This window comes from Tiliqua scincoides, chromosome 4 (genome assembly GCF_035046505.1).
Source record: "Tiliqua scincoides isolate rTilSci1 chromosome 4, rTilSci1.hap2, whole genome shotgun sequence".
NCBI lineage: Eukaryota > Metazoa > Chordata > Lepidosauria > Squamata > Scincidae > Tiliqua > Tiliqua scincoides.
Genome location: NC_089824.1, coordinates 19,391,699 through 19,407,441, shown reverse-complemented (window position 1 = coordinate 19,407,441; position 15,743 = coordinate 19,391,699). Strand labels below are relative to the sequence as shown.

General features: G+C 42.0%; 1 protein-coding gene across 1 annotated transcript in view; it reads right to left on the bottom strand.

Moving 5' to 3' along the window:
- CSMD3 (CUB and Sushi multiple domains 3) overlaps window positions 1-15,743 on the bottom strand; it is a 710,986-nt gene that overhangs the window by 127,639 nt on the left and 567,604 nt on the right. Inside the window, exons 37-39 of the mRNA XM_066624387.1 lie at window positions 14,504-14,628; window positions 7,131-7,227; window positions 4,447-4,551 (exon numbers count right to left, since the gene is read on the bottom strand). Coding sequence (XP_066480484.1) covers window positions 4,447-4,551; window positions 7,131-7,227; window positions 14,504-14,628 — 327 coding nt within the window. The remainder of the gene's footprint in view (window positions 1-4,446; window positions 4,552-7,130; window positions 7,228-14,503; window positions 14,629-15,743) is intronic.

Below are 15,743 nucleotides of genomic sequence, written 5' to 3'. Positions count from 1 at the left end.
CTTCACCCTGCACATTTCCAATCTCATCTGATCTTGGAAGCCAAGCAGGGTCAGGCCTGGTTAGTACTTGGATGGGAGACCACCTGGGAATACCGGTTGCTGTAGGCTTATACCATAGTCTTTCGAGACTGAAGGTTGCCAACCACCTTCACACTAGTTAGAAGTTTTAAAAGGGAACAAAGCAATCACCCCAGAAGGTTCTGCGCCCCTATTTCCAGAGAAAGGGGTCGGATACGGCTGCCCCAAGCATGTTTGTGCAAACATTGGTGGTGAAAACTGGAAACTGCAGCCCAGAACAGTAAGGCTTCGCTACTGACCCACTCAGAAGGCTAATCATGGCATGCTGGATCCAACCTGTGGGTCAAGGTTTGGAGGCCCCAGCCTAGAGGAAGGCCATACTTTTGATTTATAAGAACCATCACCCCATTCCCCCCACCCCACTCAAATTGGCTTGACAGAAGCCTTGCCTGTCTTTTGTTTCTTGTAGAATTCCATGTATGGTCATACCTTGCTTGCCCAGCACATTTGAACTTGTAAACAAACGTGCTCCCTTCTGAGCATAATACCAGCATGCTGGGCACCCATCCTTATATGGACCATTTCACATGACCCTTCTCCTGGGAAAGCAGCTTTGGCTCCCTTCTTTCCTTGATATCATCTATGACTACAGCCTAACCTCTGGATGTATTTTTGGCATCATAAGAACATAAGAACAGCCCCACTGGATCAGGCCATAGGCCCATCTAGTCCAGCTTCCTGTATCTCACAGCAGCCCACCAAATGCCCCAGGTGGGCAAATTTGGGAGCACACGAGATAACAAGAGACCTGCATCCTGGTGCCCTCCCTTGCTTCTGACATAGCCCATTTCTAAAATCAGGAGGTTGCGAATACACATCATGGCTTGTAACCCGTAATGGATTTTTCCTCCAGAAACTTGTCCATTCCCCTTTTAAAGGCATCCAGGCCAGATGCTGTCACCACATCCTGTGGCAAGGAGTTCCATCCTATGGCATCCTGCTTTATACCCAGCTTTGGCATCCTGCTTTAAACCCAGGAGCCTAATCCTAGCCAACTTTCCAGCCCTGATGCAGTACTAAGGCAGCCTTGAGGTAAGGGAATAAATGTTCCCTTACCTTGAGGAGGCCTCCATGACTGCTCCCCCCCTTGCAAGATGCAGCACATGACCCCTTGTCATCACTGCTGGAAAACTGGATAGGACTGGGTCCTTAGACTTTTACTTCATGCTCTTTAACCCACAGGGGTATGACCCTTCTTGGTTTCCTTCCTCCCCACCTTCATTCTCTTCTTCTGATCCTTCAAGCACGCAGACCTCTCTTCATCAGTTCTGACCAGCCATATGAAGTCCACTATGCCATGAGTCCACACACCCATGCAAAGAGAATAGCTATAGGACTCCCTGTTTCAGGTCTAAGACCTGTACTATCAACAGAGATGTACATGTTTGTGAACAGTATTTTTCTTTGAAATCTTTTTATTGCCTCTGTTCCCATGGTATTGTTAGCAGCAAACTAGTGGAGGTTGGTGGGGAACAGCCAGAAAAAGTGTCTTAGTGCTCTGCTTAATTTAGATCCCTTTTTGCAACAAAAAGCACCCATGGGAGTCTGTTTACCTTTGCACAAAGAGTAACTAGTATCTAAGATCTGAATTAACATTTGATTTAAGTTAAAAATATTATCTGCACATGTACAGAACTTCATTTGATATTCTGACCTGTATAAGAACTTTAAGAGAAGCAGTGCACGGTTCAGTTGCAACCAAATATAATGAGCTAAGCAAATTCAGATTTCAAACCTGGTAGTTGCACATTTTGGCAACATCACCATTTTTGATTCTGCACTCCATGTAACATCAACAGTTATTTTAAAAAAAATCCCCATTCAGCCATGAAGCTTCCTGGCTCACCTTGGGCCACTCTCTCTCTCTCTCTCTCTCTCTCTCTCTCCCGCTCTCTCTATCTCTCAACCTCACCTGCCTCACAGGGTTGTTGTGAGAACAAAAGGAGGGGTGGAACTATGTACACTAGCCTGAGTTCCTTGGAGGAATTGTGGTATAAAAATGTGAAAAATGATGTGTGCAATTTTATCAGAAAAGCCTTGTACAGAAAAGCCAAGCATGAATGAAAAATGAGCATTCTTAAATATCTGTATACACGCAGCTCAGAGACCTAATTTGGACTGCAGCTCTGTGGTGTGCGCTCAGGTTTTAAAGGACATTTTGTCAGTACACCTTACAGCCTGCTGTGGGGAATATGAACGTAACACCAGTGTCTTGCTAGCAAGCATGACCGTTCTGTAAAGTGTGGAACCAAAACCCTGATCTGCCTCTTGGTAGGAATTTCTTATGAAAAAAGAATAATAATAAAACCTGAAATAAGCTTTTTTTTCCTTGTCAGTTTTCCCTTCTCCTCTAAATAACTAGCTCGTAATTATTCACAAATACCCTTCTCCATTATTAATGCATCCTCTAAAAATGAGTAATTTCAGATGAAACTGGGGAGAAAGCATAGTCAACCTACATAATTCTCTAAGCAATTGCTTTGTTTTTAATTTTTTGAGTCATTATCTCTATTTTTATAGATTTTTTTGTCATCTAATGATTGTTAAAATGACAGATATTAACTGTGCGGTTCTGTAGCAGTTTGTTTTAAAAATGTATATTAGCAGTTCTTACGCATTTCAGGTGAACTGCAGAATAGGTGATATGAAAGGCACAAAGTAGGTACCAGGATACTAATATAATTGAGAATCCAATTAATCTCCAAATTATTATCACTGCTATTCCAATTAACTTATTTATTAATTAAAGGACAAATACCTGCAGATGATGAAAAAACAAATCGTGTTACTTCCCTTCTATCAGCAGTTATTTTACGACAGCAGAAGTGAATTCTGTTGTCATAAGAGGCTCCATGAGACAGCATAAGATTGGGCTGTTAGTTTCAAAACAGGGGCCTAGCTTAACTGCCCAGCATTTCTGCCCAGACCACAGGTGTACACATTTGATGTATGCAGCATCGGGCAGAAATGGCTTAACTTTCTTTTGGAGCACTAAAATAACATTATTACATCTTTTACCCTTGCTTCCATTTTCCTTGCCCAGCTACATTATACAGCTGTGTCCTTGGCCACTATACAGAACCCACGCAAATAATTGTCATTCCCCCGTGTGCATGTTACATGTGCTTTGAAGAACACTATCAGTCATATTCCAAAGAACACTAATTTGCCATTCGTTGTTTAAAGGCTCATTAATTCTGATTATGTATTACTATTTGGTTATCTTATTTCTCTTCATTAAATATTCTTCTTATTAATAATAATTATAACAAGAATTACAATCACAATCCTTTTATGAATGAGTTTGTTACATGGTCTATATATTATTTATGTTAATTTCATTTAATTCAAGGTGTTCAGAGAAGACACATATCTAAAAACAGGTGCTTCGTACCTGCCTGGACAGCAAAGGGTCAGACCGGTAATTTGGTCAGTTTAAAAGGACTGATGTCAAAGGCCATAGATCAGTAGGACAGGAAGGCCAAAGGTGAGCCATGTAATCACCTTTCCCTTCCTTAACTGATCCATGCTTTCAATGCTCCAAGTTTCAATGGAGACTGTTTTTTCCTTAAATGAAATTCCAGTGAAAGTCTACAACCCTAATCCAGCTGGAACAGCATATTTGATTGTTTATAATCCTAACCACTTTCTTAGACTCCTGAGTTTGAGAAAGTTTTACAATTTTTATAAAAGGTTTCATACCTCCAGTGGTCCTCACCAACATCATAGGCTCAACCTAGGCTCAACCTAGGAGCAATCCAATGACAATCCAACTAGCAACCACATCCACAATTGGGTGGCAAAAGGAAGGCAGCACCCAGCTGGGTTCTTGTCTAACAACGGAGGATCTCCTGATTGAGTCACCCCACCTAAGATAGGATTCTATGGAGCAAAAATCTATAAAAATACTTGACTTTAGAGCTCCCAGTTCCTCCCTCCTCCCTGCCCAGAAACACCCCCGCTCCTCCCATTTCCTCCTCCACCCCCACTGCTGGCATATGGGATGTGGGGACTCCAGGGAGGCCACTGTCACCTGGCCATTGCTGCTCACTGTTTGTGGCCAGGTTGTACCCTATGGAGCACTGCACTTTGCAACCCCTATAAATCGTGCTGCACCGCTGCAAAGCAGATTCTGGCAACACAGCAGGCCCATAGGATTGGGCTGTAAGTGTACTAAACTGGCAACACAATCCTTCGCATGTCTACTCAGAAATAAGCCTTTATGATTTCAATGGGACCTACTCCCATGTAAGCATGTATAAAACTACAGCCCCAAGACTATGGCAGCTTTGCATGCAATGTTTGATTATATAGAAATATGTTTCCAAATGTATTACAGAATGAGAAGACATATGGCAAGTACATTACCTGTGTACTCTAAATGAAATCCAGCAGCGGATACACTAATATCTGATTGAAAGTTTAGGTACAAATTGTTGGATGTACTGTTGAGAAGCTGAGGTATTGTTGTTCCTAGGGGAAATGAAAACTTTAAATTATCATACCGGCACTGCAAGGAATACAGCTATTACTTTCATTATGGGATTTTGCCTAGAAACAAATGAAAACTTGTTGGGGTTCAAATATTCTCCACTTCAGAGTGACCATGCCCACTACAAGGTAACTGTATTCTACAAAACATAATGGAGTAGCAAACACTCGTAAAAGGTTTCAACTTTCCAAGTTCTAAGCAATTCACAATGATATATATAAAGTACAGAACATGACCCAAACCTTCCTGTGATGAAGCAGCCCACAGAACTGAATGCTAAGTTTCCATCTCCTGTGCACCCACCCACTTGGTTTCAATGTACTTGGTGTCAACGTACACCCACCCACTTGGTGTCACTTGGACATCAATTTGGTGTCAATATACTTACATTTAAACCTATTGCCATTCCCAATTTTAGTGCAAGAACGGCGATGGGCACAGCTATGTTTGACTGGATTACAGCCAAGGCATACTACAGGTTTCTGGGGACCCCAGACAAACTCGACCTTCATAGGTTCCTACACACTTGAGTGAGCCATGAGAGAGTTGCTCCACCACATCAAGGCTACGGATACAGATATTGACAGGTGCCCATCACTTGACACCAGCCCTGATTACAACACTATGGTAGGGAATGCAAGGCCCAGGAATACACACTAGATTCTTTGGTAAGTGTGTGTGAAACTTTCTAGTAGCAACAAACTACAGGTTCTGGCACAAACAAACTTTAGAAACATAGCAGAGACAAAACCGGGGAGGGGGAACTGAGCAAGAATATGTCCTCATGAAGCAGCTCTTGGGGGACATTAAAATAGTTGGAGAGAGAGGTATCAAACTGGTGGAAGAAAACAAAAAAGAATGGGTTTTGAGAGAAGCATAAAGGAAATGCAGAGCATTGCAGAAAAATTCCAAATCCTAGAAGACAGTAAAACACTATGGGTCAGTTTGGACAATATTTTTAAGCCTGAACTGCCATGCACATTAATTGATGTGTATGTTCAGCCTGGCCCTATGACTCACTTTTCTTAAACATCTCTTTAAAAAACAAACAAACAAACAAAAACAGATTTGGAAGTGTGAAAGGGAGTGGCTTTGATGAACCATCCTCCCAACTGATGAGGGAGAGAAGCAACGAAAGTGGAGAAGTGAAGGGGGGGGGACCAGGATGTGCAGCCCCCATGACCTCATAAGTCAGAAGTATGGGGTTCGTTTGTGAAGAAAGCTATTTTTCTGAGCTAGTCCTTTGACAGCTTAGGGTAGTGTTTATTGTTTATGGTATATCAGGAGGACGGCCAACTTGTCTGAAGAGTTTCAGATGCCCCAAACTCTTCAAGTAGATCTTTCAAGCAATTTAAAAAAAAAAAAAACAAATTTAAGAGGCAAAGAAGGTAAAGAAAGAGAATCCTTCTCCATGCCTTCTCCCACCAACATAATGCAGCCAATAAGTCTGAAGAAAGAAAATGGCAATAGCTTGATGTGCTGACAGAATCCAAAACAGGAGGCCCCCAAGGTCCAAGGGCAAAAGTAGGAAAGCAAGGACAGGGCCTCCGCGAGGAATTTTATCAGTGGGTACAAAGTTTATTTTGGGCCCCTTTGCAAAGGGGGAGGAGAGGTGAAACAGAGCAAGGGAGGGTGGTGACAAGAAAGCAGAATGGGGGCAGGGAGGGGCAAAACCAGGGTAGAGAGAGGAGGATGGAGACAGCTGGAAAAGTCTTTGGAGCCCAGGTCTACCAACCCATGTGGCATCAGCAGCTAGATACAGTAATAGGGAAAACCAAACACACTCCTAAGTCTCTCCAAAATCTTTTAAATATAGAAAATCATTGCAGAAAGTTAGTATCATCGTATTTAGGCTCACACTAGAATGTGTGAGCCTAAACACTAGTGTCCTATTTGCACCAAAACATACTTCTGCAGTAGCTGTAGTCCCACAAGCTGCATCCCTGAGCTCTGATACACTCCTTCATGGTAAGCAGATCCACAAGCCAAAAAGCTACAGTAGAAGGCCAGGAAATTTCTGGGCCCTCTCCTTTAGCTTCTGGATCCCCTTTCTGGGTCTGGGTACTAATTACCCCCTTTACCCCTTCTCTTAGGCCCTGCAAGGGAAGGCGTATTCCTAATAAGGATGGAGCAGATACATGTTAGAGTGGAAAGGTGACAGAGAAGCTGAAGCATTGGCTCCTGTGGTTCTCAGTCAAAATCTTGAAAATCCAACTTCTCTTTGCATTCTTGCTACTGATGCACAGGATATACCATAGCAGATAAATACTGCAAATACAGTTCAAGATACCTCAAATTCACACTCTGCATAGGGAACATGCAATAACAGATGGCAATGAAATCTGTTTCAGCACAGACAGCGATTTATGAGAACAGTAAATAATAAAACCACAACAAACTGACAGATGATTTGATTCTCTAACTTGTCTTGAATTATGATGTATTTCAACCTTTCTGTATTACATGACTGTGACTCAGGGCTGCTTTACAGCTGGCATCTCCAGAAGTGGTAAAGGCTGACTGTTTATCATAAAGCAGAGCATCAGAAATATCCATTCACCTGAATAGCTTCCAAGTCTTGGAGCATTATTATCGCCACCATCATAAAAATCCAAAGAGTCCCAGTTATGCTCTGTTGCAAAACTTATAACTTGTACCTATGAGGAAGAGAGAAGGTTAATGGCAAAATTAAAAGAGACTATGCAATTCTTCTGCTTTAGTTTCAATATCCAGAAAGGAATGGGATATTTCAGTAGGAATTAAACATGTTCACTTGAGTATTGGATTGCACTTAGTATCCATACGTGCATTCTTGCTCATAACCTTTTAACGGCAAGTGAAGTTTCTCACTTTCCACACTTGCAAGTAAAGAAGTTGTAAATGACTATGGTTTTCACTGATTGAAATCAATGACCATCCACAACCATGTTGTCTTTATTTTTTCCCACATTTTTATACCATCCTTACTCCAAGAAGCTCAGGGTGGTGTACATAGTTCCTCCCCTCCTTTTTTCTTCACAACAACCCTGTGAGGTAGATGAGGCTGAGAGAGATTGACTGGCCGAAGGTCAGCCAGAAAGCTTAATGACTGAACAGGGATGTGAACCTGGATCTTCCAGGTCTATGTCCTATTCTTGAACTACTAGATCATCCTGGCTCATATTTATATAGTATTTTTATTACATATCAGAGAGCCACTACAAAGAAAGAATACTTTTAAAACAATATATACCTGCATTTTAAACAATGCTGAAATGAACCCTTGCACAAACTCTGTGTCATATTGTTATTAAATAATAATTGCCCAAAGGACATCATTTTTACCTACACAGGTGGGCCTTCATATCCAGCAGGGTTCCGTTCCAAGCCCCCCACCATGGATAGGGAAACTGCAGATTTGTGGGACGCCTGTATGTACAGCGCCCCCCCATGCACCCATTACTGTACCTTTGCTTTATGTCACTTTATGTCAAATGTGTAGGCAATCAGCCTGCATGCTGCAGGGTCACTAACAGGAAGCAGAGTTCCTGCTTCCTGTTAGTCTCTCTGTAGCATGCAGACTATTTGCCTGCGTGTACAGCTCTTCAGTTAAGGAAGATTGTTAAACAAGAAACACTCACACTGCAAGTGCTTCTATGTAAAACAAAGGTACAGTAATAGGAGTGCAGAGCACCCTGGATCTGCTGATAACTAAGGGCACATTCTTGAAGACCATGCACTGGCTCATTGCCAGCGCACAGCACCACAAACATGCCATAAGGCATGCCTGTGACACTTACCACCTGGCCAGCACAGGTGCTGGTTCAGCGCGAGCCCGTGCTGAGCCAGCGCCAGATGGAGAACAGGCGACCACTGCCCAGAGCTTGAGGTGAGTGCGGAGCAGTGGAGAGGTGAGTGGGGGCAGGGGGAGATGTTCTTGAGCCAGGGTTGGTGGGGAGGTGAGTGGCTGGGGGAGGGAGCGGCCTGGCAGAGCTCAGCTTTGCTTGATCTGAAGCCCTACATTGGGCCCACAGAAGTTTCTCCTAAATAAATGTGTCAGTCTTCCAGTTGCCACCCATTCTCAGTAAAAGGTGAGAGCCCATAGAGATCAAAACAATAACAACAACAACTTTAAACAATTGTTTTCCCCTAGAAAGAGGGACAGCAGGGCTATCTGAGGAACACTGCAGTCCTGGTTTAGAATAAGAAGATAACTAAACTTCAAGAAAAAAACAAAACAAAAGCTATTGGAACTTAATGGGAACAGTTTGGACTTAAAGGGATGAAAAACTCACTCTCTCATCAGCGTATTCACTAACAAAGCAACTTTGTATCCATGATACAGAGCGTTCAACCACTAACAGATACGTTTCCAGACAGAAAGTCTGGGACATATGGATCTGACAGACAATGAGATCCACATGTTAGTATTTTCAAATGATATAAGATGAGTAATTATGAAGAGGCAGGCGTGAGTTCCAAATCTGTTATCATAGATAGATAAGAAACATGGTTATAAATTGAAGGGGCCAACCTGGGGAATGGATACTCTATGGCCTGGATAGGAGGAACAGGGCACATAGCCTGGGTATCACATAAAGATGAGGATCCTGCCTGCTTCTTTTGTGCTTTATTGCTGCCTGTTTTCTGGCTCAGCAGGCAGAGACAAAAAAAGCACACTATGGTGCAGGGTAGAGAAAATGACCACCTGTATATGTATTGTAGAATGAACTAGAGTTGCACTGTCTAATATTTTGAACTGGACTAGTGACATATTTAACAGAAAAGCAAAGTCCCAACCAATCAAAAAAGTCTCATCTGATTAGTCCTGTTATACATTATGCATTCTGTGCAAGCAGTTTATTGCGCTGAGGAGGATGTGATCTTTTCCCTGCAGTCATTACAAAATCATTTTACATGGCGGGGGTGTCCAAAATTTTTGGCAGGAGGGCCACATCATCTCTCTGACACTGTGTCAGGGGCCAGGGAAAAAAAAAAATAATAATTTACATTTCAAATTTGAATAAATTTGCATAAATTTACATAAATAAATATGTTATAGATGGAACTTATATGAATGAACAAAGGTCTTGCAATAGCTCATGGCCTATAAAAAGCCTTGCACAAATCAAGGCCAGCCTTTCCTTCGCTGCCGCTGCTGCATCACAAATGTGAAACAGCAAGTAGTGGAGGGAGCCCTCATCCCACAGCTCACATGAGAGGTCGAACAGTCACCCTCATGCTGACAGCATTCATGTCAAGCAAGCGTGGGGTTTAGCAAGTCTCTGGAGCACCAGAGTCTCATTGGAGCCTGGGGGCCTCCCTACGGGACAGATTGGGAGTCCCCAAGGGCCGCAAGTGGCCCCCAGACCTGGGTTTGGGCACCCCTGTTATATGGGATCATAAGCTAAAGAGTGAAATGAGATCGAACAACTACAGCAAACCTCAAGCTCTTTCTTTGCATACATTATGATTAATGAGAAATATCCATTAGGTCTCATTATATTTCAAGTAAAGCCATGGAATTAGTTCTGTGCCTTCAAGGTATAATGGGAGCTTAGATCTGAGTTTATTGAAGAGATTATAGCTAATGCTCATAGCTGTTTGTGCAATGACCTGGGTTAAGTCAAAACAGAGTAACTGTAATCTCTCTCTCTCTTTCTCTCTCATTTTGTTACCTGTGTGGAGACTGGAGTAGGGGGTTTATGTGCACAGGCATAAACAAATGCATATAAAGAACTCTTTAAAAGAGAGAGGAAACAATATGAACCAATGTATGTTGCCAAACTATGCTAATTTTCTCTTGCTGTGCATGAATTTGTTGGGTAAGGAACTGTATAGGTAATTCATGACCCATTCCTACAACTTTCAGTTCAAAGTAGCAGGAGGGAAGAACAGTGTTTGGAATTATCTCACATAATATTACCATTAGATATTTCCGGGTCATCATTTCCCCACTTCCTAGTTTATGATTAACCCACTACAAACAAGGAATAAGGTTCATAGCTTAAGCAACATTGCTTATAAAAAGGATAGCAATGGCATGCTTCGTAAGCCAGACACTGACTAATGGGGATATTAAACATAATTATTAGGGAGCATGATTTTTTAGTATGATAGTTCTTCTGCCTGCCTCTACAGCACCTGGCCACAGCTGAACATCTGTCACTGGATTGAATGCAGATTTAGACTGATCCAGTGTGACAGTTACTGTGTTCACATACCAAGGATGATCAGATTTCTTTATGAACAACCAGCTGGTGACCTGACAACTAGTTTAAAGAGATGCAGAATCCCATTTTTAGACAAAGTTTTGTTTTATTATTATTATTATTATTATTATTATTATTATTATTATTATAATGAAAGGGGGGACTTAGTTGTATGTGTGTGTGCCCATATGTGTAGTAAAGGGGTGAGGCAAAACAAAACACATCCCTTCAGTAATTATTAAGCAAGGTGGTATACAATAGTAGCTACGATATGAAGATGGAAATCAGGATGTCACCATCTGAATCTCACCTCTGATGTGAGCTCCCAAATTAGATTTCCACAAGCCACTTCCTTTCAATTATCAGCTTCCTACTGGCACAACTGTAGGTAATAATATTTACCTTACAGGTTTATTGTAAAGACAATATCAAGGCAGTACAGGTGAAGCATTCTGCACTCTCAGAAAGTGCTAAACAAATCTTCAGTATTATTATTTCTCTATCTATAAATATCTATATTTGTCTATCTATACCTATAAAGGTGCACATATAAAGTTCTGTAACCCATAGATTTTATATAGCCTGAGTAAACAACTCTATCTAGCTATTATCTAGCTCTCTGAAAATGTGTCAATGATAGCTGTGGTCAATCCTTCAGAAACGTTTTTATGTAGGGATCCCACTGTGCAAAATTGGCACCATAATGAGGAAAATAAAATGAAAAAGAACCAAAAAATGGGTCATCTGAATAATGAATGTGAAGCAGATGTATATTGAGTCAGACTACAGGTTCATTTAGCTAAGAGAAAAGTAGAGACAGCATTTCAAGGGGCTACTGCTTCTCCAATCAGAGGGCAGGATGATGTTCCAGCTGAACAATAAACTCACAAGCATACAGAAGCTCTTTTTTCCTCTGATTGTCCAGGGACGAACCCAGCAGGCCCACTCACTGTGAATGTGAGTGGGACGAGCTGGTGGTTCCATTACCCAGGTATGTTCAGATAGGAACTTTGTAGGTAATAACATCACAGATACTGACAATATATTGTCTTGTTTTTGTTTTTAGAATTCTCTAAAATAGGGGTGTCAAACATAAGGCCTGTGGGCCAAATGCGGCCCCTGGAAGCTATTTATCTGGCCCCCATTATAATTGGGTACTCCAAGCATGATAATTGGGCTCTTTCATATCTTGAAATTATGAACAAGATTTGCACGTTTTCTCTTCTGTCATTTGCAGCTAACAAGTTTCTAAGTGAGAATACTGTGCTTACTCATAAACTCATGCTTATTTCTGGCCATCTTCTGCTTAACGATGTCACTTTCTGCTTAATGATGTCACTTCTGGCCCTCAGCATGCTTCATGAATACTAACCGGCCCTCTGTATGAAATGAGTTTGACACCCCTAGTCTAAAACTTTCAGCTCTTAACAGACCTCATTTTCTCCCATTACCCCTGCGCTCCCGAAATAACGCCAGGCTGAGGTTTTGGGTTGAAACAGGGTCACTTTATTAAATAACAATGAAACAAATGCAGCAAGGCTAGATGGGGAATAGGGGGCTAGCCCATCCGACATGCAGGGCCTAAAACTGGGGGAAACAGACCTAGCCGTCTACCTCCAGTGGGGTTCAAGGGTGAATCGACAGACTCAGGCTGTCGTCAGTTGCATGACTGGGTACAGCCTGTTGATGACACCCGCAAAGGAGCAGGGCAGCTGGACAGTTTGCCCACAGGGCATACCATGTGAGCTCAGCCAGACCACTCAAGATGGTTTGCCAGCCTGCCTCATCAAGCCGGTAAGGCATCACGTGAGCAATTCTCACTCACCCTCTGACCTTGCTGCCTTGGATGGTCAATGAGTTGCTCTACCTACCCTGCCTTGCACCAAGTGACCATTTAAAGGAGGATCCTAAACCAAAAACCTGTCCCAAAGATGGCAGTCTGGGGTAGGCGAAAAAAATGCCATGCATGGCCAATCAGGGTGACAGCAAAAAATTCCTACCCAGCTCTATAAAAAGCAACCAGCTAGTGCCAAGGGGGGGGGGAGGGGGGCACTGCAGCTCCCGGACTGAGCTCAGGTGGGTGAAACTTGCCCATGTAAGCTCAGTCCTCATCCCAATAGCCAGTACAGACCAATGGGGAACTTGCCCCTCAGACTACCTGCACAAAGTGGGACAGGGCAATAGTTCATCAGCACGCACAGCACTATCAGCCTATCTCTTTGAAATTCATGTCAAGTTGGCTCTGAGTTACAACACATGTGAGAGATTTTGCAATGCTGTCATTAATGCAGGTAGAATTATTCAGTAACCCTTTGATTTGCCACATTCCATTCTCACTGGCCCTTGTTCCCTTGATTTTGCTATTTCATTTTCTCTTATTAGCATTTTAATAAAATTCTGGCATAATATTCTCAGGCTGCTTTGTTTCTGAAAAAAAAGTGGATTGTCACATCTCCTTGCCCTGCAGGCACTGCTGTGGTGATAGAAGGTATAACACCCTGCATCTGTGGGAATAATTTTGATAGAAATCCCTGAGGTTCGGTATTATTCTAGGATGGAGGTTCAGCCTAGGGAGCTCCCAGGCTAGCATGATCTCCTGGTCTACTGGCAGCAGATTCAAACCACCAAGGCTCTTCACCAGTAAGTTGTGTGTCCAAACACAGGGAAGACAGGGGAACAGGAAGGGAGTGACCTCTAAGCACTAGGTACCACTGCCCTGGATCACCACGTGGTTGCTGGCAGCTCTTCTCTGAACCCTGACAAGGGAGTAGAAGGTTTTGACATGAAACAGGCCTATCCAGTTGAAAAAACACGGGTCAGATGTTTGAAACCATCTGTGTGTATGCGTGCACGAGTGTGTATGTTTGAATGTGTATTCTTTTTTCAACAGGTTGGCTTTCCTGGTACCTCAACAGAAACATTTTAAAAATGTTTTTAAAGGTAGTGAGATACAGGGGTATTCCAGCATACTGTTAAGCTCATGAAAGATCTTTCCTGTAGAGAAAGTAAAGTTGTACTCATGAATGGGGTTTTACATGAGCCCGACTCCTCTTTCGTTCACAGAAAGAGCTTCCATGAGCACATGGCAAATTGGGATCTATCCATAACAGGTATGGGTAGTTTATTTTATTATATGTTATTTTGTGTTTGCATATGTGTATCACATATATCAAAGGTGACTTGGAGGCAGGCTGTGCAGCATGGCCTTTCCCAGTTTGAAGAGACACTTTGCCAACAGTCTGAGGCAAAGAGGCAAAGAAGGAAGGCCCACAGCCAGGGAGACAGCCCAGGGACAGACTGCACTTGCTCCCGGTGTGGAAGGGATTGTCACTCCTGGATTGGCCTTTTCAGCCACACTAGACAATGTGCCAGAACCACCTTTCAGAGTCCGATACCATAGTCTTTCGAGACTGAAGGTTGCCTATGTGTGTGTGTGTGTGTGTGTCACATACTATAAAAAGGTACTATTAAATTCTGTACAGATTGTAATATATATCACACTGAAGTATTAAACGACCTTTTATGAACAGAAGTTTTTAACAGTTAATTCCTTCAGAAGAAAGGTTTATAATACCAATTCATACTTCTCCAGTACTGATCTTTCAAAAGAGCCATGTATTTAATTCTATTGTGACAGTTGATAATTGCTTGTTAAACTTTGGATGATCTTTTCTTACCCATAGCTTTTTCTAGAGATGAGTACCTATGATGATAATGAGAAGAAAATTACATATTTTCTTACTTGGATTCCAGCTCCTTCTGGTACCGTGATCTTCCATACGCAATTCAGATTGTTATCATAAGGCTCAGGGTAGCCAGGGGACAAAATGGTCCCTTTTCGCTTAGTTAAAATTCCTCCGCAGGGCACTGGAAGTAAACGTATAAAGCATGGAAAGAGATTTCCCAGTACCATGAATTAAAGCAGCGATCAGATGTAATAAAAGCATACAGTATACAATTATAAACATGATAGCGCTGAAGTTTTAGAATATGATACTATATGATACATATTTTAGAAAATGATATTATAGAGCAGGGTGGTCAAACTTGCTGAACATAAGAGCCACATATGATCAATTTCAGATGAGCTTGAGAGCCACAATATTTAAGAAGCATTTAAATTCTTAAATATATTTACTCACCATAAATATTAAACTTAAGTTTTTAATCCAGTGGACTCTTCATTTATACCTGGCCAATAATTATATAGCTTGAAAATTTATTTACCGTTTATATTAATTTTTATATTACCTTTTATAGTAAAACCTTTTATATGCCAAAAAGTAGTTCAGCCAGCATATTTCTGTGAACCACATGTTATATGTCAAAGAACCACATGTGGCTCAAGTTGTGGTTTGGTCACCACTTCTATAGTGCGTTAGCCCCAGGATAAGAAAACTTAACATTACACCTCAGATTCAAAGAATATCATAAGAAAAAAAAGACAGTACAGGTGTTCCCCTGTATCCAGTTTCACTTATCTGTGGCTATCTGAGCCCTGCCCCCCCAAGCCCATCACTTTCATTTTTCTTTATTAGTAGTGCACACACACTTTTTCTTGCTTAACAGAGGAAGGGCCCAATCCTATTCAACATTCCAGCACTGATACAGCCATGCCAACGGGGCATGCACTGCTTCTTGCTGTGGGGGAACAGTCACAGAGGCCTCCTTAAGGTAAGGGAATGTTTGCCTCAGGGCTGCATTGCAGCTGTATCCACATTGGAAAGCTGGATAGGATTGGGCTGAAGAATTTATTGCTTAACTGAGGAACATGACATGCAGGTAGGCAGCCTGTACTCTCGATGGGCACAGCCAGAACATAAGCAGGAACTGTCCTGCTTCCTGTTAACATTTGGTTAGTCTCTTCCTTCTAGCGTACAGGCTGCTTTACATAGCAGCCAAATCTGGCATTTACATTCAGTATATTTTTCTTTCTTCTTCCAAATAATACTTCTCAAAATCCAGCCATTAGTTCACATAAA